This window comes from Vidua macroura, chromosome Z, assembly GCF_024509145.1.
Source record: "Vidua macroura isolate BioBank_ID:100142 chromosome Z, ASM2450914v1, whole genome shotgun sequence".
Taxonomy (NCBI): Eukaryota; Metazoa; Chordata; class Aves; order Passeriformes; family Viduidae; genus Vidua; species Vidua macroura.
The window spans coordinates 72,189,292-72,212,965 of record NC_071611.1 but is presented as its reverse complement, the minus strand read 5'-3'; the positions used below and the strand labels follow the sequence as shown (position 1 = coordinate 72,212,965).

Sequence of the window (23,674 nt, the reverse complement as noted above, 5' to 3'; positions counted from 1 at the left end):
ACTCACACTGGGCTGTTCCACTCGCTGATCACCACATGTCGCTGTCGAGGTGGTCGCGACACAAAGCAGAGACCACACGCAGTCTCAGATGGCAACTCTTTATTATCGACAGTGGCTGACCTTTTATATACTTTCTAATTGTTTATACTTCTTCTGCCCCAACTATTGGCATCAATAAATCAACATAACACCAGTGGTGAAAAGTAACAGTGACTTCAGCTAACTTTCTAAAACTACGTTGTCCAGCTACGAAGTTCTCTCCTTATCTTTCTTCAATTCCTCTCTTCTCTCGGTCTCCTTGGTAACAGCCTTGGAGAGAGCTCCTTATCAGCTTCTTGCTTCTCAGCTTCTCCTCGCTCCTTTAGCTGACAGGCCCGCCGTTAGTCCCTTCCGCAGTAATTCATCCATGAGGGGCAGAAAACAAGTAGAACAGAATAGGATTAAAAAGTCTGGTGATTAATTAAACTTGGTTTAAGTCTGACACACCTTGAGATGACACCAAAATTAATCATCCTAGAGTGCAGCCTACAGCCCACTACCCGCATTTCTGCATTCAGGAAACATAGTTTCTTTCTTTTACACTGTCTTAATTGAAAAGCTGAAAGACTCAAGAGGAATTACTAAATCCTCCAACGAGTCCATGAAGTTTCCTCTCAATGATCTCTTTAGTGCTACTGCAGTCTACTATTCAAGTATACAGGGACAACTACCACAATAATCTCATTAAAAATGTGTGCTTTGTTAAAATAACCATCACCAAAACCCCAATCAGTCATAGTAAGGCAGATAAGACAGAATCAGTATTGATACTGAAAATCTATTAGAGAAGCCGAGAAAGGCAGAATCCAAAAACTTCAAAGTGTGTGCATAATATACTTATTTGGTTGGAAAAAAACTAATACACGTTTATTAGAACAAGTTTTGTTTTAAAATCTCATTTTTTCTACTTTGCATAGCTTTACCTCAGCAGTCCACAAATTATTTTTGCTGTATTAAACTAGTGAAACAAGGATATTTCGTCTAGATTTTAAGTTCCAGAAGGAAGTATTATGCAGCTGTTATAAATGGAAAGTTAAGTTAGGTTCCTAATTTATCAGTAAAATACCTAATTGCAGAATGAGATCAGCAAGAAATTCTATTACTTTGGAAGAGCAGGGTGATATGTTAGAGAACTCTACCTTTCCAGACACTGGAGAAGGAGGACTAGCACAGGGGCTGGAACAGCTACTGCTCTCTGCAGGCTTCACTGAGGACTGAGCTGGTTTGTCAGCTGAGGATCGTTTGGAGAGCAAAATGTCTTTTTCTTTGTACTTCTTTGGCTGGCGGAGTGCAGGAGAAGCAGATTTCACTGAAACCCTAAAAAGGACATACCTTGAGTTTCACAGGCAGTCACTGAACATTTTACATCGACCTGTCAGCTACTGCATGACCACACGTATTTACAGCAACTACAAAATCTATTAAACCCTAACTAAAAATCCCATACTGATCATGCATTGCTTTTTAATGCTACTGTTAAACCTCTTCTGCTACTTCTCAAGCATCACAATTCATGGACAATATTCCTGACAGCTCTCTCAAACAGCAGGCCCAGGTATGAAACACTTCTTTATGGGATTACAAAGCAGCACACAACAGTATAACACCTTTCAACTGTACTTCCACGGTTTCCACCTCCTATGACTAGCAGAAATTTAAGTGGAGCTTGTATACATCAATTGCAACCTACAGTGAGCAGAAGACCTCAACATCTTACTTTTCAGCATGAGAGGAGGCAGACAATTCAGTTTCTGTTGAGCTTTTTCTGCTGTTGGTTGACTTCCATGTAGATGCCAAAGGAAGCTCTTCACAAGTCACAGGTCTTGGTCTCTGGCCAATTCCTGAAGGCTGCTGCAGACCTGCAGACTGTTCTTCAGCACTCAGAACAGCTGTAATTGCTCTTACAGTTGTTTCATCAGCCTGAGACCACGGCTTAGAAGGAGCTCGCATACGACGCAGGAACAAGCTGTGCCACTTCTGCCTGAGTTGCAGCAGCATACCAGCAGCCTGCAGTGAATTCCAGTTCTGTTAAATACTGATGAAAATTAGATCACACAGGTAAGAGGACCCTGTCTTTTTCACAGCAGGCAGCACCTGGCATTCTAATATAAACAGGGCCCACAATGAAAGACAAGACTAAGGTCTTGGGGAAGGGGAATAATCCATATTTAAACTAAGATGCTGACTTACTTTCTTTTCTTTGGGTGGAAGGTAATTTTTGAAACATTTCATTTAGCTCTGTACTAAACTTAGCTTTGTACTGTAAACCCACAGACTTATTTTTTCCTTTTTATCTTCTGAGAAAACCCAATCCTTTCATGCTTTATGCCCTTCCTCTCAAATCAGTCTCTACTCATGCACTCTTCAGTCATACTTGAGGGAAAAGAGCTCTAAGTGACATTTTTCTTAAAGAGACACCTGCTCAAGTGTGATGACTAAGTTCAGAAGACTATAGACTAATTCCCATGTTATCAGGAATGCTTGCATTGAAATCAGTTTTTAAAAATTACTGTTTTGGACACATCTAGGAGAGACAGTGTTATTATTAGAGCTGGTAAAGTTGTATGTTTCATGACCCATAGACTACCTCCTACCATCGCCACAGCTCCTCAATGACATAAAGACTTCTATTTCAAAGAGGTTTTGAAATTTCTCCTTCCAAAATCTGACAGCAACTTTCTTTCAGCAACTCCAGCTTCAAGTGCTCCTTTTTTGATCTGATTTTGGTTATTCTCTCAGAGAAAGAAGAGCACAATATGCCAATGTGGCTGTTCTCTCAGCTCTTGTTCAGATTTTGGCTATCCCAGCTCATGCTATGGCCTGATGGAGCACCATGCAGGCAGGACAGGAGGCCAGAAGGAGCAGAAGGGCCCTTACGCAGCCACTGTCACCTGCAGCTTGCTGTCCCTTGCAGCCATTATCTTTTGTCTGGCAGAATCTCTTCAGAATCTGCTGACCTATGGAAAGGGACAAAACTGCCAAGCTCAGACATTTAAAACAGCGCACTGCCCAGAAAGTTTGTGAAGCAGATCCAACAGCATCTGGACTGCAGAGGCTTTCCTGCTCCCTTGTGTGAGAGACAGGACACCCACACCAAGAGGGAGGAAGAGGGGTGAGCACTCTCACTGTTGACTTAGGTGACTAATTATTTTCTTTCTTTTTGCTCACAGGTAAAAGAACAGAAAGGTATGGGTGATAGGTGATGAAGCATTGCAGCCCGGATGTTGAATACACGAATTCACGTGACAGACAACTCTGTGCCAAAGGGGATTGAAGCCCTTCAATTCCTGACGAGCTCGTCAAGTAAAGGTTAAATCACAGAGTACATGGTTTGAGAGACCCAAATGGACCATGACGTTCTTGGAGAAAATTCTGGGCTACTCAAATGTTACAAAAACCTTTTCACATCTTTTTACAATTCTTCTACATGAAGCAAGCCCAGGACTAATTTCTTTCTTACTTCAGGGTCCAGTTTGAGATGGAGCCATTCATCCAGCTTCAGCAGTGGCAGATCAGCAGCTCTTTTGTCCTCCATCTCACTGTCACTGCTATCATTAGATACCCATCCCCCTGAATTAAAGACAAAAGGTGCATTAGCATCTCTATATTATTTCTGCTTACACACAAAAACCTGCATACTACTGTGTTACCAGCAATAATATTTTTCCTTCTAAAATTGACTTTTAAATGTAACCATTTGTAAAACTACCTCTTCTTTTCTGCAAATACACTGGAAAGTCTTTGCTCCAGATAGCAACAATCAAGTAGCCAGACCTGCTGAAAGTCCTGCTATGTAAAAACCTGTACTGATATGATGTGACTCAACTCATGTACCTTCCCCAGTATTCACAGGCCACTATCCAACTTTTGCCTAAAGCTGTTTGCAAAACCAAACGTGGCTCTATTTCCTAGTAAAGCAGCAGATTTAAAGACCTAGTAAGGAAATATATATATACAGATATGGCTATTAATTAGGATTCCTGATTTTTCTAAAATGCAATTCAATCAGCATAAACACCACTCTAAGGTTCACAGTTTAAAAGCAAGACAGGAAAGCTTCAGAAATAAGTTGGACTTTTAGTTTGATTCAAACTATGACAACTAGCAGCAGTTATTTTTGCTTCCATTCCAGCAGGACTCAATTGAAATGAGGAAAAAAAAGGGAAATTTCTATATCTTCTCCATTACTTACAGTTAATAGTGCAGTTACCTGACATTAAAAATTATCAATAGAACCTATCTTGAAAATGTATGTGTCAGCTAGAAGCAACATGACTTGTTTGCCATATTCATTGTTTCTAAATTATTCTTGCAGTTTCAATAATCTGGTTCAATGTATCAAATAAAGTGGTCTGTAGAAAAAGAACACACATACTACACTTCTCAGTACCAGTATGATCATTAGACATTGTGGCTGCATTCTTTCCTTATGAACTATACAGCAGTTTCTGATACCCTGGAACTGTGTCATTTATGCACTTGAATATGTAAGGAATCCCAAAACGGAGAGATTTCTTACAGGACCGACAAACTCTTCCTGAATAACTACAGGAATTATAACAGCGCTGTTTCCAGAATCAGCCAATATATGTATTAAATATTACTGAAAAGTAAGCTTTCCATGTCACACACTGATGGACACCAACGGAAACATTCCAAATCCAGACTCCGGTGTACCTCGAAAGGATGAAGATGCCTGCAAGGCATTACTTGGCAGTCTGGCTGGTCCACAGAAGAGGGACACGGTGACAGGTGTCACAACAGAGCAGCACCTGATGTTTGCTGTCCTGTGAGCTGCCGTCATTTCATCGTATATAAGCCAGTCTGTAGGGAGGGCCTGGATGGCTGCAGCTTGTCCATTTGCTGGGGCAATCTGTGCAAGAGCAGGTAAGACCAGGCTATTATACCCTCTACCTGTAATGAATGTAAATTTGAACGTATCTCTCATTTTATCCACAGACATTGTGCATGCCTCAACCTGGCAGTGTTCACGGCCAGGCTGGGGGGGCTCTGAGCAACCTGGACTAGTGGAAGGTGTCCCTGCCCGTGGCAGGGGTTGGAATGAGATGAGCTTTACGGCCCCTTCCAACCCAAACCATTCTATGATTCTGTATTTTGAGAAATAAATACATGTATAATTAAATACATATAAAAATATACATGCAAATAAAAAAGCGTGAGAGAATTCAACCAGATTCACACATTATCCTACCATGAAAAAACAAAATATTTTGCTTTAAAAAGAAATGTTAAAAAAAAAGTTTCAGAGAAAACCTTGCTTTTAAGAGTAGGGATCATTATATCTTTAAAACAATTTTATAACTGGGGCGGTTTTTTTACCATTTTGCCTTGTTCCATCTAGAGAAAGGACTAATTGAAACAATGGAAAAATGAAACAACTCCAATTCTCTCAGCTGAGTAGAACAGTATTTTCTAAAGCTGTAGTGTTAAATGCCCATAGTGCTTTTAACGTACTGACAACTAGGAAAAGACATTTCTAAAACATGGGAGAGATTTTAGTGCTGTGTTTTTTGAACTATGAATTCCAAGTGATTTTACCTTTTTATACTGAGACTGGCCAAGAACAGAGGTAGGATGAAATCGCACTTTCTTCTCCTTTGGTTCAGTCAACAGCAGGCTTTCTCTGTCTACATGCACCAGATTGGGATACATCCCGGCCACTAAGGCAGCTTTAATCACAGCCCAGTTCTCAGAGTTAGCATTAACATCTCTAATATCAGCTCCTCCTCTGGCTCTCACAAAACCTGACAAATGAAAAAGACAAAACAGCGCCACGTTAGCTTCTCTTTGGTTCTCAAAAGGAGTTAGAAACTAAAGGTGAAATAAACAACTTATTTGTTTCATTTTTCACCACTGCCAACCTTAACAGCAGCAAGAAGAAACCATTACACTGAAATCCTTCCTGATAAGGGGTTTCATACTAACACAGAATATCACTATTTTCTACAATTTAAAGACATTTCCTCTGGGAATAATTTATTAAAACATGAAATGCAGTGGCATGTGGAGATGAGGGTGCTTTCAGTTAGATCAGCCACACTTCCTCATCTACACCATACCCTGCATGAATGTGTACATGAAGGTGTATTTCAAATTAAGTAAGGAAAATTACACCAGTGAACGTGACTTTTGTTACAATTTCTAAATGCCTGACTTTAAAACAAGGTTAAAATTGTTTCCAACTTCTTTACCTGAGGCTCTAAGCTGGCCAAGCAACTGTGTTCTCATTCCTGCAATGATTTCCATTGTGGCTTGGGATACGAAGTTCTTTTCACAGAAGGCTCTCTCCCAGCCGTCACTGTGGGCCTTCTGCCATGCCTGACAACGTTTTTACATTTGCCTATTAATTTGAAGGGCTTAAACTAAAACTGCATTTTTTAAAAAAGATTACATTTATGTCAATAAAATGCAAAACCCACTCCAAAAGTTAATGTATCAAACCAGATACTTTTTTCTGTTCAAGAATTAGATTCTCTTTACGTGTTTACTAGAATGATGATTATGTCAAGTTAAAGCAAGAAATAAAGATCATTACATTAAGATCATGATTTGAAGTTCAGTGTAGTAGGATATAAAGAGGCACATGGTTAGAACATTTAGAATTTTATAAGGTTTGAAAATATCAACAAAACATACTACAAAAAGGGTTCCCTCACAAATTTATGAGTCCAATACCCAGGAAAGCCACTAGGCAAAAAGAAAGTCTTCTCCGAGGACTTAAGCACAGTCCACCACTCTACATCCAAGTGGCTTGGTACATTTGCATTGCTTGGCTGGTGTGCTGTGATCAGAACTCTCTGAAATGAAATTCTACCTGGAAAGCCCTGAGCAGGGCCATGTGGTCACTGAACGTCCCGGCAGCAAAACGCTTCCTGCACAGCACAGCTGCTCGCTTTTGGGAGGCCAGCGTGGGCAGCACAAAAGGGTCTTGGCAGGCAAGAGCACAGGCAATGGTCAGAACGGGGTCCAGGCACTTCAGAACTACAGCATACAACACCATTTTACCGAGGTGTGGCTCTACAGGCAATTCAGTGAGGTGATAACCAAGCTCAGTGAGATCTTCCCAAGGGTCCATGGCATCTATGGTCTGTTTATAAACAAATGAACAAACAAAGGAGAGGGGGACGGGTACGGTGGACAAAATCACTTTACAGAGAAAGCAGAAAGGATGTGAATACTGGACATTAACTAGACTTGTTTCCAAACACTAAAAAAGCAAGTGAAACTATTAACAGAGACAAGACTTCAAAGCACTCTCTTCCCTTGACATGGAAAACCACATCCCCACACACAAAATGAAAACAGACAATAAACAAAAACTCAGAACATCCTTAGGTAATTAAAAACGGCTTCAGTACAAACTGAAGTCAGTAAGACAGACTGCTACACCACAAATTTGGGATCAAACACAATTACCATCTAAACCTATTCCTTCTCTGACCTTAAGCATATGCACAGCATTTCTCACAGTTACAGCAGGCGGAGGATCAGGAGCTTTCATAAGGAAGTCTACAACTGGACAATTAATTGGAGTCAGAAGTTTTGTGTACAAACAAATCTCCTGCAAGGTAAAAGGCAGAACAAAAAAGATTACCAAGATTTGGAAACAACCCCAAACCCATGATTTGTTGCAATTAATAGTATGGTTTGAGGACATTGTATTTTTTAAAGTTACAGTTTCTAACTGAACATGCACCTGAAGCGGCATTCTTAGATGTTCTGGAGACTGAAATTCCAACATATACTGAAATCGCAGCCTGCTGAAGAGACGAAAGCAGACTCCAGGCTGACAGCGCCCAGCCCTTGAAAATAAAATATGGGAAGTGGTGAAAATGAGGATTTCTTTCTAAAAACAAAACCTAAAGCCAACAAAGAGACACAGAAACTCAGAATGGAAAAGAAGAAGCAGTTCTATGAAGACAGTGTTGTCAGTCACACGCAAAGTGAGAGTTTTCCAATCGTGAGTTATCTTTGAGAGTGTGGCAATTTTTTATGGTAATTTTAACCCAACACTGAGAAATCTGGAGAAAGAAAAACAAGGCTTATCTAATGTAAAGTGCTGTGGGGTTTTTTGCTAACTTAAGACCAGTCCAAATCTCAATCATCCTTTGTTGTAAGGAATCAGTTGCAAACTTTATTTCTTCCTCTCACATCCCCCAAACAGAAGTGATGCTTGGAGTAAAAGGCAGAATAAAGATTAAATAACTTGTGAGTGAATGAGAGACAGCCAGTTCTCTCATTGATATACATCTATGTGCAAATGTGCAGCTTAATGCCAGTATGACTGATTAAACAGGCATTTGTTGCTACATAAACTTCTGAGCCCTCACCCACAGTGTTGGGAAGAATATAATCATGGCCTGTTAAGTCATGGATAGCTTGGAGAAAGTGAAACAGGCAGTCCTCTGCCCACAGACAAGATGTGAAAACACCCCACTGGACACTGTGACTGCTGGTGCTACATGGGAGAAAGAGGAAGGAGAACAAATTAATGGGGGGAAAACAACCCAGACCTTTGGGAAATGCCTGAGCATCACTCTTCTACAACTTGGGAAATTATTCCAAGGAAATACATACTGACCCTACACACTGGACTAGGCTAGAAACAGTTACTACATTGTGTGCTTTATTCGAAACACAGATTGTGGATATCTGCAAAATGGAAACCAGTATGAGGCATTTATTACCTGCCTTTTCTCTGGACAGCACTGGCTTTTGAAATCCACCCCATTTTTAGCACTGGAACACGACTCAGCACATCAAAAGACTTCTAGAAAAACAAAGAAAGGAATATAAACTGAAAACTCAATAGGGTACATGAAATAAAAGTTACTAGTTATTTAGATTACCAACAGAAGTTTTCTAAAAAGTATGAAACACTAATAGATATACAGTAGCTTCTGCAACAAAGGTACCTTCTCAGTTTCAAGTGAATTTATGATGGTATCTCCTTTGTAGTACCTTAATGCTCCACAGTTTGTGAAAGTCAACATTTTCTAGTCAATAGGTAATTGCAAGTCAGTAAAAGCTATGTCAAATCTGTGTTCTGAGATATCACAAAGCAGGTAAAACTACATTATTATACCAAATAAAGTTTTCCTTTTTATCTCACTTGGAAATTACCTACTTATTTTCTTAAGACTGATGTACAATTACAAAAAAAAACACTTTATGAGAACCTCAGAAATTTGGTGTGCATATCACCTATGAAATCCAATTTCATTTTCAAAGCTGTACACTAGGTCTTAAATTGCCTCATTGTGTGTTCTCACTTTTCTTGAACAAGTAATGAGGAATGGGCACTGAACACAGCAAAAAAAAATGCTTAAAAACTTCATGGATTATTTTTGGACTTGATACAATAGTAGGACAAAAGGAACTCCCAGTGCTCTCTAAGTCTCAGGAAGGTGGTGGTCTAAACTGAGGACTTGTTTTAAAAATCCAACAGAAATACTAAATTGTGAAAGAGAAAGATCCATTAATACATCAACCTAGATTAGATTTTACAAGGTTTTTTAGACAGCTAGCTATTTACAGTATTTGTCTTCAAACAAATGGATGTTGAAACTTTTCAGCGGGGACTGTTGCCTGACAGGCAGTAGCTCTCAGCTAGTAAAAGCTTTTTTTCATTTTCATGTAAAGTAAAAAGAAAAAAAAAACAAGTTCCCCAAAGTTTATGCACTGTGTGTTTTAGAATTGCACTAGGAAAATTTAAGGCAATCCTACCTCTTTCACCTTGCCTGAGTCAATGACAAACACCACATCATTGACTGTTATGCTGGTTTCTGCAATATTAGTGGAAAGAATCTGCAAAGAAAAAAAACCAAAACTACCAAAACTAGAGTCACTGTAAAAGCAAAGGCAAAACAGATCATTGTAGCATCGGACAAAGTCCTCTAATACTTGCAATTTTGCGGATGGCAAAAGGTGGAGTTTCAAGCACTTTCTTCTGATCCAAAGTCTGCACACTTGAATGAAGCATGAAAACTTGGTATCTAATGCAAGACAAAAAAAACATTTTAAGGATCCTTAAAAGAAGCAATGAAAAGCCACAGCAACTAAAGGTTTTACCTGTGAGCATTAGCAGCAAATCTCTTGTCATCCAAAAGAATGCGGTCCCTGAGGCTCACTATCTCATCATACCCAGGAAGAAATATTAGAACTGCTCCTAAAAAAGGAAGTGGGTTTGCAAAGTTAAACAGAAAATTCAAATACATGTCGACTAGCACTCAGAAGGTTTTAACGTTTGGGGATTGCTGAAAGAAGAGCACGATTCATCAGAAGCCAAAGCCACAACAGCTGGTTGGGTATTTACCTACCTGCATCACAACTATGACAGATGCTGTGAAGTAAGTGCATTATCAGATCCAGATCCACTTTTTCATCATCAAAACTGTGATGATAAGCTGCCAGTAGTTCTCTGTCCTCTGCACTAAGGTCACTACCACTATTTTGGACCAGGGAACTTTCATCCAGATTTCCAAATGCAAATGAAGCGCTGTAACAGAAAAATACACCAGAGTCAAGGCTGCCCCTTCGGGTTTGCATTGAGCCATCAGCTCAAACTTAGATCAAGACCAACACGACTATTGGTCTTGAATTCTAATGCTGAAGTGTAGCAGAAGGGAATCACCATACTATTGCTGTTCACTGATTTCAATGTTAACCCAACAAAGGATGCCCCTTCATTTATTAGTGCTAACTTTAGGTTTCTTCAACTTCATTGAAACACAACCATAAGCAAATGAAAGTGTAAAGATACTTCTCGTTTATCTGTTCAAGGAAAAGTATTTAAGAGATACGTATTCTCCAAAAATTTCCCATTAGCACAAACTGCACCAAGAGAAATGATAATAAATATAATCTTTACAAAACACTACCTCAACTATGATAACTGTAAGTTAATCAGAAAAGCATTCTTGAATGGCCTAGTGTACACATTACTTCTGTCAATTTTCTTTAACATGCCTATTGCGTATAAAAAATATACAGATAAAAACACATGACAGATTTGTTTGCAAAGTAAGCATGAGAAAAAAAAATGGCACATAGCATACAATTAGCAAGTTGTGCAAACATAAACAATACGATACTGAGTACAAACTTGTTTGGTTTTGAAATTCTTATTCTTAAAAAAATAGGTATTGCTATTCAGTCCAGATTTTACAGCATGAAAAGCTAAAACCTGTTCTGATTAAAAGAACACAAACCTCAAATTCCCCACCACTATCATATACAACTCCTTCTGCAAAATAGCTACAGCTTACCTGTAGGATTCCAACAGATCAACAACCTCTGTCTGTCCAAAGTGCCTAGCCCAGTCCACAGCCATCCTGAAAGAGTTGCACAAGTAGTTTTATTAGATTTTTCACTTCAAAAGATGAAGATGAAGAGCACATCAGGTGAGGCAATTGACACCAGACTTTTGTACCCATTTCTCTCAGTTATCTCTCAGTTATTGCTGGATCTTCAACTTCCCATTTGAAATAGGTGTTAACAGCTATCTGACTTTTAGGTAACTACAGTTCTTTACCACAAAAGAATGTCCTTGTACACAGGAGCACCGGCAAACATGCACAAGGAAATGAGGAGGAAGGAGGTGCCATTCCTTTAAAAAGCCCACAACAACGTGCAGAGATCAGACCTGCCTGTTTGCAGTACCCTTGAAGTCATCTCCAAAAGTCACACCCCAGGCTTAACATTTGGCTATTTCAGGTCTTTCAGAAGCTGTCCTCCTCACAATGCACTTCACTGTTTTACACCTTTAAACTGCATTTCTTCCCAAGTTTTTCAAATGTTAGTACCAGATATCAGACCCCTGGAATCCTAATTCTTATCATTCCATACTACAGTTACAAACTGTACTTCCCTGCTTAGATGAAGACATACTCCATGACCACAAAACCTGAGCTTCTACAGATTCACAAATATTTTTACATGCTACAACATATTTAGAAACGTAACAGAAAGATCTTCTGATATAGGTAACTCCATGAAAATACAAACTGCCAAACATTTTGGTCCAATTCAGTAGATTACAGTTCTGCTAAGCAGTGTCTTAAATAAGACCTACTGAAACAAAGTTTATAGCTCATAATCAAGACCATGTAATTAAGAATTCAATTTAGAATTTACAGAAAACAATGTGATTAACAGGAGTTAAAAACTGTTTAGGCTGTCAAAATCTACAGTTCTTACAGCAGTGTGATAAGTTAGCAAATTAATTTAGATGTTAAAGAATTTTCTTTCTTTCTCCTGTATTGACAAATAAATCTATCTTTTGGTTTCTCTGTTTTTACCAGCCATTAGATGATTTGCAGTGGATACTTGCTCCCATGCTGATCAACTGTTCTACCTGACTCAAAAAGCCTCTCCCTGAAGAAATCATCAGAGCAGTCGCACCAGTTTCACTGTGCCTATAATCAACTGAGAAGTAAAACAAAAAAATCCAGCAAACCCCATAGAAATGTTATTTCTTCATCTAAATATAGTACAAATATTGCTTTCAAATTCCAGCCCAAAGAGAATTTGTTTCCTCACTTTATCTCTGCAGTCACTTCATGTCAATTCCACACTCTTTTAGAAACACACTTCTGTCAATACTTGAAAACAACATCATCAACTAACTAAACAACTCATTAATTCTGCTAGCCCTATCCAATTTTTCAGTAGGCATCAGAATGTAAAGGTAACAACATTTGAAACTGGAGATAAAAGTAGCCACAAAAATCAAAGTAAAGTTGAGGTTGCTTTTTTCTTATGTAATAGCACGTGAAACTTACCACTGACATTTTCAGTTAAAATAAGATTTAACACCTGAGCAAACGAATCAGTATCTTTATGCAACCAGATGTCAGAAAGACAGGAATCCATTTCTTTTACTATCCACGGTTCAAGGCAATTCACATCTTTTTCAGTCTGAAGATAAAAAACAATACTGAAAGATTAATCTCTTCCAAGAGTTGTCTTCATTCTCATACATTACCCACAAAGAATTTGAATGGTAATTTTTCCCAGCAGCAACCAGAAATCCAGCACTCAGGTATCAATGCATTGATTTTGTCAGATGCAAGTACTAACACAATGGCAGTCGAGCCATTTGATCTGAGGAAAAGCTGTGTACAACCACCCTAACTGAAGAGCACACTTCAGCTACAGCAGTTCACCCCAATCAAGTAATCTTTAAAATAGGTTAATATCCCCAAAGACTCTACAGAACTACCTGTAGAAAACAGATTTTAAATGGCTAGTAATACAACACAAATATAAATGTCTCTTCCAACTAAAGAAAAAACTTACCAGTTGATTAAATACTGTGTCACCACCATCATCCAACCATTTGTACTCCTCATTTGCCCTTGGAACTGATTTTTGTCTCCGAGATGTCCTTTTGTTACTGTTGCCTTGAGCTGAACACCACTCAGCAAGAGTGTACTTCTGTTTCTCTTCTAGAATGCAAAATATTCCCCAAGAAAGTTTGAGTCATCTTTATTATCCATTGTTTTCTACTAAAAAAGACAGTTCCAGCAGGTCCAAGTTTTACCTATTCAACCTCTTTTATTTAATCTAGAATGCTACTACCAGTCCAACGTAAATGACATGTTTAAGGGTACCCAAAGTGCACACTGCAAACAAGGGCTATAAGAACGAGGTAAAACCCACCACTTTGGTGTTGAACCCCCCCAAGCCTCCATTATTCCAAACTACTGCATTCAAAGGGTCTTCCTTAAGTAATCATCTTCCACACAATCTCAGCCCAGATCTTTTTCCAGAAATGGAATGCTGAAGACAAGCGAGACAGTCCCTGCACATAACAACTTATTTTTCTACACAAGTGGAAGAAACATTAGAAAACACCAGTCTCTTAACTGAACTTTTCTGTCCCCAGTGATCAGAGATGAGACTGTGATAAATATCCAGTTAGGACTGTATGTTATAGCTTTGGGGTTTGCTTTTTTTTTTTTTTTAATTTCTTTAAATAATCACTGGGATCATTACTTTCAGGTGCCAGGAAAACTTCTGAAGCAGTATCTGCTTAATCAACTGAAAACCAATGATGTTTAGCTCAAGAGTGTTAACACAAAAAATACATCCATGCCTGAAGAAAGCAGTGAAAAATGTTACTGAAGGCAACAACTTGTCCATTTAGTGCAAGATTGTACAAAATCCTGCCTGCTTTAATAGCTACACTTTAATTTGCACCCAAAGGTACAGAGCATCCTATGCTTCTTTAGTATTCATGTGGGCACAGCCCCCAGTTCTCTATAACTCTACAGTGTAATAATTAGAAAACAGATGACATTTATCAACTGAAAGAGAAAAGAATGCAACCACCAAATCAAAGTGATTTTTTTCATTAATTGCATAAACTATTTCAGTGATGTAAATACTGAGAGCTTAAAAATACTTGCTGTCATCTAATCACATCTCATTTAATCTCCTGACTTTGGAATTTTAACAGAAAAGTATCCTGTTAATTGTTTGTTCAATCAATCAATGATTCTCATTGTCAACCCTTACAATTAACAAGTCCACCGACCTTGCTGCTTCTCTTCTTTGTACTTCACCATCTCTTTGTTTGTATACCCAGTGCTTCGTAAAATGTCCTCCAGAAACAACTCTTTAACTTCAAAAGGCCTGCCTTGGACTAAAATAGAAAAAAATCCATAAAAGATTATATATTCACTAGCTTCACTTACAGCATTCATTTTTTCAAAAACTATCTTCACTGGAGTTTATTTTTCTCAGAATTATACAAAACAAAACATTTCCAAAGTAAAATGCCACTTTGTTTCTCTTCAACCTCTTCAATTTTATCAAGTGTTACAGCAAGAGATGTTCATAAGACTGACAGTTATTAATTTGTTTTTAATGAGAAAAAGAGAACAGCCGTTTTTGTTTAGGGTTACAAACAAGAACTCGCCATGTAAGTCTGACACCTGGATTTAAAATTTCATTAATTAATAAGCAATTAATACAGCTTTTTGCAAGGTTCCACACGGAGACAGTACATCTTTGTACTGAACTACTTTCTTTCCATCAGAAGTATGTGAGAAGAGATTCTTATCTCCATGTCCTCAACTTATTCAGCAAAGCTGAGCTTTCTTACTGAATACTTCTTGACAGATGAGACATCCCAGTGGCCCTTCCCTTCTCATAATTTATCCTGATTTCTTTTTCAACAAGACTGTTTTCTAGACCTTATCTGTGGACATTAAAGGATGCTTTTTGCATGAAGAATTCAAATCTCTGCATTTTGATTTCTTGTCCCTTAAGCTGACTCAGGATCACTCCGGATTTTCCTTCAGAAAGAACAATCCACAATTCACATACTTTTAGAAGCTGCCACAGAGGAAGCCTTCCAACACTGAGCACAAGCTCTGTGTACTACAGCAATCCACAGCTACAAAATGTTGGTTTCTGTGGTCAGGATTTTGTCAGCCATAATGCTGAAGGAGAATCAAACCTTTTACATTACATGAACAGACAAAGATGCTTCTTTTAATTCTTAAATTTTCAAAAAAAGAAAAAAAAAAAAAAAAGGGGGGAAACCTTCAAGCCAGGAGCGTGGGGAAAAAAATGCAAACCCACAAAACCCCCCCATCTCCCACACATTTATATTTTGCCTCTACTAAAGATTAGTCGCATGAAATTAAAACAGCAATAATGGTAACTTTTCTTTGGATTTGAATGTAATCTAACTGCAGGTAACTGAGTCTGAACACAAACGAAGAGAAACTGGATGCCTTTTCTGAATATTCACCTAGATGAAGGGCTACTAATCTTCTTTAAATCAAAGAATCATGTCATTCTTTTTTCATGTGAAACCCAATCTGCCTGAGCCTGTATTTCTGAACTGAACAGCTACAGTTAGCTGTGTTTCATCCAGTAACCAGTAACAACCTTCACCAAGCCTGAAGAGTGAGATTCTACTGGAATGTATTAATATGTATCACACTCATGTAGCTCCTAAGTCCTGTATCAGCATGAAGACAGCACTTCAATAACCTCTTCCTAGTTCTTCAGTTAATAGTGGAGGGGGGCAGGATGTACCTGCATGTACAGAACTCCCAGTGACTAAAACACTTCACTCTGAACGAGGTGCAAATAGTCAAGAAACAAGAAACCTGAATACACAAAGAATAAGGATTCCTGGAACTCTCAGTGTATTCACCATGTGCTTTTACTCAGAATAGTTTGTAAGATCTGTGAGTCTCAGGGCCGGTATACTCAGATTTAAGAGTTAAGATCAAGACTTACTATGTATTACTGGGCAGCTTCCAAAATACCTAATAAAGACATTTGTATCTACAGCAGCACCAGAAAGAATTAGTTTCAAATTATGCTGGTTTTGCAGCACATCTCTCAGTTTTATTAGCAAGAAGTCGCTGAACCTATCCCTCTCATGTACTTCATCCTGTAAAAAAAGGAAAAAAAAAGAGATAAAAAACCATCATAGATTCAGGATCACAACTTCTGACAAAAACAAACTTTTCTAAAAACATAAAATACATGATTTGGTGGCACATTACAGAGGCTTTAAAATGTGTAAGTCTAGTTTAAGTAATAGGGTTTTATTTAAAAACTATCCATAAGCAAAAAAAAAAAAACACTTCAAAAAGATTTTATCAGCGCTGAGTGCATTGCAATGCTGAAGCTGTACGCACCTTAACTTTAGAGGCTAAAGTGAATATCTGAAACCTCTCTGATTTTGTATTTGAAGCCAAATTTCAAGAAAACGCCCCAAACCACAAATCCTACAAATCTTATTTTCATAAATTCTCACTTCACCACTGATGAGCATTTAAAGAAATGGATGACACCACATAATCAGAAAAAACAGACAGATTGCTTAGACAAGTCAAAGCCACACAAAGCCTATAAATTAAGGCACCTAACTGATTCATCATCTTTGTCATTCTTCTGTTTTGATTTCTATTATGAATGAAGGAAACAAGGACTCAAAATACAAGGTTTGTAGGCTGACATCAAGAATGTATAGATCATTCTCATGCCTTTTTAACTTTGATAAACAGGCAGGCACCTAAACTTACCTTTTAATCTTCAGGACTTCAATCTTGCCATAAGCATTCTAGTTCCCCTTCCTTATTAAATTCCACAATAGGAATATTAGCATACTCATAAATGAATACATCTGAATAATTTGTTAGCCATTAGACTCCACATTATCTAGAAAACTCTGGGCAAACAAATGGACTGAAAACCTGGTAATGCTAAAAGAAATGATAACAGAAATTCTGAGACAAGCACATTGAACCTCATCCATGTAAGCCTCCCTAAGGATTTGCTGCTGACAGGGGAAGTTCAGAAAAATTTACACTTCTGTCTTTCTCCACTCCTCCTGATTCCGCAATTAATCATTGGCATGAAAATAAACTATTTTTACAGGAAAAAACACAAACACGCAGAAAAACACCAAAATCCACAAAACATGCATGCTACTCTAAGGACTCAGAAAGTCTCTGAAGCTGATTCATCTTCTACCAAACAAAAACACCTGAAGTGCTCAGCAAATCTAAATAAAACAAATGAGGACCTCATTTTCCAAGGCAATACATATTGCCCCACCCCACATGAAAGACCACAGGATGCTCACCACAATAACATGGGTCACGGTGGAGAGGGTGCTGTCTCCTGCCATCAGCGTGCCAAGGAGCATGTCATTAGTGCAGAATGTTACCAGTGTCTTTGGAGAAACCCTATGGAACACATCACACAGACAGCTCAGGGGCTTTGCACCATTTAAAGGCAGCTAGCTTTCCAGGGATCAAAAATTAAAGCAGCTGCTGACCACAAGAGGAATTACAGTTCTCTCCCCAAAAGACTCCTGCACACCACTTGTTTTTAACCTATGCCTTTTCCCACACATTTCCTAACAATTTGTAGTGCTTGCGCCCCAAAACTTTGGACAACGGATTAATTGAAAAAATAAGATTCAGATTTTAATAAATAAGGAAGTAAAAGAGAAGCATGAAGAAATTCTGCATGCTCTCACTGCTCTTCTTGAACTGCTGCCTCTGTTGTGCAGGTTTTCCTCCCCTGTTCCCCACTGTCCCAGAGGCACTGCCACCATCACAGATGGGCTCAGCCTCGGCCACAGGCAGGTCTGTCTTGGCTGGCACCGGCTCTGTCACACACGGGAGAGGCTTCTGGCACCTCCTCACAGAAGCCTCCCCACAGCTCCCAAAGCCTTGCCTTGAGGACACAATACAGTACAGCTGACTAAATCACAAAGTCATCTGCTTCATCCTCTGCTCCTTCAGAAGGTCAAACTACTGAAATGTTACAATTCTATACTGAGAGAAGCTGTCCCAATAAAAACAGCAATTGTCACTACCCCCTCTGGTACTGCCATCCTCAAGGAGCTGAAAAGTTCCTTTCTACTGTACTCTACAGCTCTTCTCTGGAAGACAGTTCAGAAAACCTTAAAAATTATACTTCTCTGTTACTATAAACACCTCTAAACATCTCCATTCCAGATTTTTTTTTTGTCCACACCTCAAAATATTGTTATTTCTCCCTTTTAGTGTTTCTCTGCAGCAATTGTATTGATTCCTCTCAAGCTGGATTTCCTGCACTGCTTCCAGCAATTCTTCCATTTTCACCTGACTTTGCTCTTCTTCTGCCAGCACAGTACTTTCATATATTAATCACCCAGCTTATTTGTGATACATCTTCACCAGCTCTTCTAATCTCTTTATATCCTTGTGAGCTTTCGTACACACATTTGAATTCTTACTGCGGCTTTGTTGTTCAAGCACATTCATTTTCATCAGCTGTGTGTTATCTTTGTTCACTCAAGCAACACAACCTTTTGCCATCTTCTGGTCACTCATATCCCAACTGCTGGCCCTTCCCTGAAATGTCATTTGGCTACACGGTGCAAAGATGTAAAAACCCCACACAATCCATTCATGCTCTGCTTTACAGACAAATTCATCAAGTGGTACTGAAATCTCTGCTTTTACTTCACTTCATGTTTTAAACACAGAAGCTGAAGAAGAGTAAATTTAGCCCAAACTAGACTGATCAATAATGCTCATCTCCATCAGTCACTTTCCAATTTTGTTGTTTTCCCTTTTATGACTCCTATCAACTCACACTACATAACATTTCTTACAGCATGCTGGTCTTCACACCTACCTTCAAAGCTTGCGGAACTTTTGGATCCACACTTGTTACAAGTAGAGAGGGGGGAAGAAAAAAAAATTTAAAAAGTGTAGACTTGATCTGAAAATCAGACAAGGATTTCCATGCATACACTCCGCAGAAGAAGTCAACAGAAAATACCTGAGATTCAGTTCTATAAGACAACCTACTACATGAAACTGCAAAACACAGCAAGAAAGCCATCCTTTTCCCTCTTACGTATTCCTTACCTGCAGTAACATATCCCACCTGGGAGGCTGCAACCCAAACACACTGCAGTTTACCTGTGCACAAGATGCACAAGACCAACACAAGATCAACTGGCACTCAGAAATACCATTAGGACCTGCTTTCTAACCGGATCTGGTAACCAATTGTCTGGCCAATCTTCTCTCTTCTTTCTGCTGCCACTCTTTCAGCCACAGCAACAGCTGCTAAACGTCTGGGCTGAGTACAGAACACACGACAGGCAGTTCCATTCTTGTAGCAGTCATCAAGGATAAATTGAGGGATCTGTAAAGAAGTGGTTCAAATTTACTTTTTGAGACAGCCACAGCTTTGTTAGCACAGGGAAACAATTTAACTGCATCTCAGTGTTACACATTGCAAAAGACTTTTCATTAGGATTATCATGGCAAGCATACCCGAAGCAGTGGAAAATAAATTTCTAAGTATAACCTCTTTAGGTTTTTTTTAAGAAAAAACTTGCAGTGTCTCCCTCCTGCTTCAGAGAAATCTAAAAAAAAAAACTCCTGTAGATAATCTCTCATTTTAACACAAAAAACACTCTGGGTACTAAGAACAGAACTACCTTAGAAGAAAAAGGGCTATACAAACATCACAGCTACTTTCCCTTCAATATTTTGTACTATTTTAATGAAAAAATTGTATCTACCAGAAAATTGTGAGGAATCATTTATGCTTTTAGTACCTATCTACTGGCTTAGTGTTTCAAAAGCAAGAAAGTGAATTGGAACAAGATTTTCAATCATACAGGAAAAGAAAAGCCTTACAATAGCATCAAAATATCCCATATCACAAATATTACACAATTGTCATAAATACTGTTCTAGTTTTTATTTAATTGAAGAAACATACTTGCATAGTTTTTCCTGATCCAGTCTCTCCTATGATCAGAACAATTTTATTGTCCTTTATTATTTGGACAATTTCTTCCTGTTTTTCAAGAACTGGTAGTGACTGCCTGAAGGAATCAAACTCTGATTCCCCTCTTTTCCCTGGGACCTGGGGGATACCATCATTAAGTCGAAAAGTTATCTTGTTTACTTCTTTGTTTTCTGTGAAGACAAGGTAAAAGTTTATTTATGCAGATACAGAGGAAGGTCACAGAAAAACACTGCTCAAAAACTGTACTGAAAAATTAACATTGCTGACTTTTGATGCATCCCTGTGGGTAAAGTGACAAACCCATCACACATTTAGAAGTCATATTTATAGCAACATGTCCTCCTGCAGTGCTTGGAATAAATCTCTTTCAAAACAGTTATTACTTTCATAGCTATTTTGAACAAAACCAGACTCTTCCAGAGCATTGCTCCAAGTCAAAAAAGCCCACAAAGAGCAAAAGGAGAAACAGAAACTAAACCAGAGAACACAGCCCGGTGGATTTTGGTGGCCCTTGTATCTGCGCCCACATTTCACACCTGCAGTTCTCCCTAGAAATACACACTTCCAGGGGTAAGCCTTGAAGCTATTCCACGCCTTTGCCTGAAATCATACTAATGCAAGCATGCTGTATCAAGAGTCCTGGCCCCCACACAGCAGTGTGATGTGTTACAAAGCAGTGCATAAGTAGCCAACAAACGGGCACATCTTCTGAGGCAGCTACTTCACATCCATCATTGCAAGTGCTACTCTCTAATTCCTTGAGAATTATTTTCCAGAAGAATGAAAAGCTTGCTGTAAAGTCAATTATACATATGTAATGTCATTCACAGATTCATATACTAAATTTCAACCTCTGTTGTACCAAGATAAACACAGACTAAGAGATCGGGAGAACTAAAAATACATTCTTGAGATGCGGAGAAAGGCAAATATTACACTGCTCATTAACTTATCCCTTACATTCCTAAGACATTGCATTTCAGTCCTTGCATTATAGCTTCCCTCTGTTCATTAAACAATCCTATTAAACAACTGAAACTATTGGAAATAACAGCAAAGGAAACACTTCAAGAACAGACACCACCTATCAGAACCATGCCATTAAACAAGGCATATTGGTACAAGTGTTTTCTGTTCACTACACCCATCTCTGCACACAGAAACACACTGTAACTCTTCCACTTGTAGCTGCTAAAGCAATAATCTAGATTAAAACCTTGCTTTTTTTAAAAAAAAACCCCAACATTTTATCAGAAGTTTGTCTTTCAGTGAACTCTTCCATATTCAAGAAATCAAGAAGTCTGGACAGTAGTCTCTTAAGGACCAAATCTATTTTGTAGAGATGAAGAAATAAAAATTGAAATTCTTCATTTATCAAGGACATTAATTTCTACAAGCAGAACAGACAACTTCATTTTCTCATATGGGTGTTCTTACAGCAGCAGGGGAACACTGACTCTTCAATCCCACCTCACAGAACTTTTATGGAGCCACATTTCAAAATGTGCTTCCAAAAAGGTTTGGCTGGAACTGGCTCAAAGATTCTAAAGTAACACAACACAAGGTGGACATCACCACGTGCATGATATGACTTCCCAAGTTCTTCACAGCACCAGTTCTAAAAGACCTTAAAAGTAAGGAAAATTAATGCGTTTGCAAGAAGGTGTCTGTTAGGACACGAGAGGGGACAGAACACAAAGAGGTTTCTTTTGTCTTTGGGCTGCAGGTGGTTTTTCCAAGTGGTGGCGATGGACAAGTCCAAAGCAGAACACACGCCCAACGTACCAGATTCAACAGCACAGGCATTTCCTCGCTCTGTCCTTGGCAGGAGTTCCGTGCCTTCCTTATTTGTGACGGGAAAGCGCTGAATCAGACTCCGAACAGCGTGTTTCGTACGGAGAGCCAAGCCACAAGTCATGCCTGCGTGTGCCTCTGATACATCCTTCTTCCTTACAGTCAGGTAGCGATTGGCTCCTTTTCTGTCGGCGGGAGAAGAAAACATATTTTAGGAAAAAGGAACCTACTCTAGGTTGACTTTGATCTGTCAAGGTAGGAGATGCTATGCAAAATCTTTGGGAAAAAAAACAGAAATCACAGTGAGCAGCTTTTTTAATGGAGCCATTAAATCCACAAAGTATAAAAGCAAGCTGTCCCAAAAGGCATGTCACAAGCTTTTCCAAGCATGCATACAGCAATGAACACAGATGCTCATTTCTCTTTTACACTTTTTTCTCTAATACTATTCCTTGCAACACAGTTGAGTATGTTGAAAACATCAGTCAGGTTATCATTAGTCTTGAAATTCTATTGGTCTGCACCAAAAAACTGAAAATTGTACCCTGACTCACCCTTTGCTTTTAGATACCAGTCCAAGAGACTGACAGAGACGGTGAACAAATGCTCTTTCAGTACTAGTGAAACTAGAAGGAAATTCCATCTCTAGAATGATAAATAATAATGAGAAAACAGTAACAATGCAACAGGCACTAATCTTGACAACTCAGTGTTACAGAACCACAGAATTGCTAGGATTGGAAGGGAGACCAGCCAGTGCAACCCCCTGCAGGGTCACCTGGAGCAGCTGACAGAGGAACACATCTAGGGTTTGGGATGTCTCCAGAGGGGCAAACTCAGCACTTTCCCTGGGCAGCAGTTTCAGTGATCTGCCACTCTCAAAGGAAAGAAGTTCTCCCTCATGTTCAGGTGGAACTTCTTGTGTTTTAAGTTATGGCCACTGCTCCTTGTCCTGTCACCAAAAAGTCTGCACCGCCTTCCTGGGACTCATCTTGAAGATCTTCATATGCATTAGTGAGATCCCCTCTCGGTCTCCTCTAGGCTTAACAGGACCAACTCCCACACCTCTCCTGATAAGAGATGCTCCAGACCTCTCATCTCATCTCGGTGGTCTCTGCCGGACCCCTGCAGTGGCTCCCTGTCTCTGTGCTGGGGAGCCCAGAGCCGGACACAGCACCCCAGCCGTGCCTCACTAGGGCCGGGCAGAGGGGCAGGATCCCCTCCCTGACCCGCTGCCAGCGCCCTCCCAACAGCCGCAGGCTGCCCCCGGGCCGGGCTGTGCCGCGCACCCGCCTCGTCCCCGCTCCGGAACCGCTCCAGGGCGAGCTGCACCGCCATTTCCACCACCTCGTCCACGCCGACCTCCCTGAGGGCCTCGGCCCGGGCGCGCCCCGCGGCGCCGGCAGCCCAGTCCCCCGCAGCCCCGCCGGGCTGCCGCCGCAGAACCCGCCTGTGTCGCGACATGGCCCCGACACGGCCCCACACGGCCCCACACGGATCGGGGGCCGCAGCTGCTCGGCCC

General features: G+C 39.6%; 1 protein-coding gene across 1 annotated transcript; it reads right to left on the bottom strand.

Moving 5' to 3' along the window:
• Positions 1–1,025: 1,025 nt before the first annotated feature.
• On the bottom strand, positions 1,026–23,627 carry LOC128822616 (3'-5' RNA helicase YTHDC2-like). Its single transcript, XM_054004382.1, has 26 exons — positions 23,442–23,627; positions 22,707–22,797; positions 22,144–22,337; positions 20,329–20,528; positions 19,577–19,743; positions 17,678–17,780; positions 16,321–16,477; positions 14,600–14,707; positions 13,360–13,508; positions 12,843–12,978; positions 12,360–12,486; positions 11,328–11,393; positions 10,380–10,558; positions 10,132–10,228; positions 9,968–10,055; positions 9,787–9,867; positions 8,748–8,830; positions 7,757–7,862; positions 7,502–7,621; positions 6,875–7,147; positions 6,252–6,378; positions 5,599–5,804; positions 4,717–4,912; positions 3,500–3,609; positions 1,757–2,046; positions 1,026–1,356 (listed from the first exon to the last, which is right to left on the bottom strand). The coding sequence occupies exons 1-26, from the start codon at positions 23,614–23,616 to the stop codon at positions 1,086–1,088; spliced, it is 3,900 nt and encodes a 1,299-aa protein (XP_053860357.1). The 5' UTR covers positions 23,617–23,627; the 3' UTR covers positions 1,026–1,085.
• Positions 23,628–23,674: the final 47 nt, after the last annotated feature.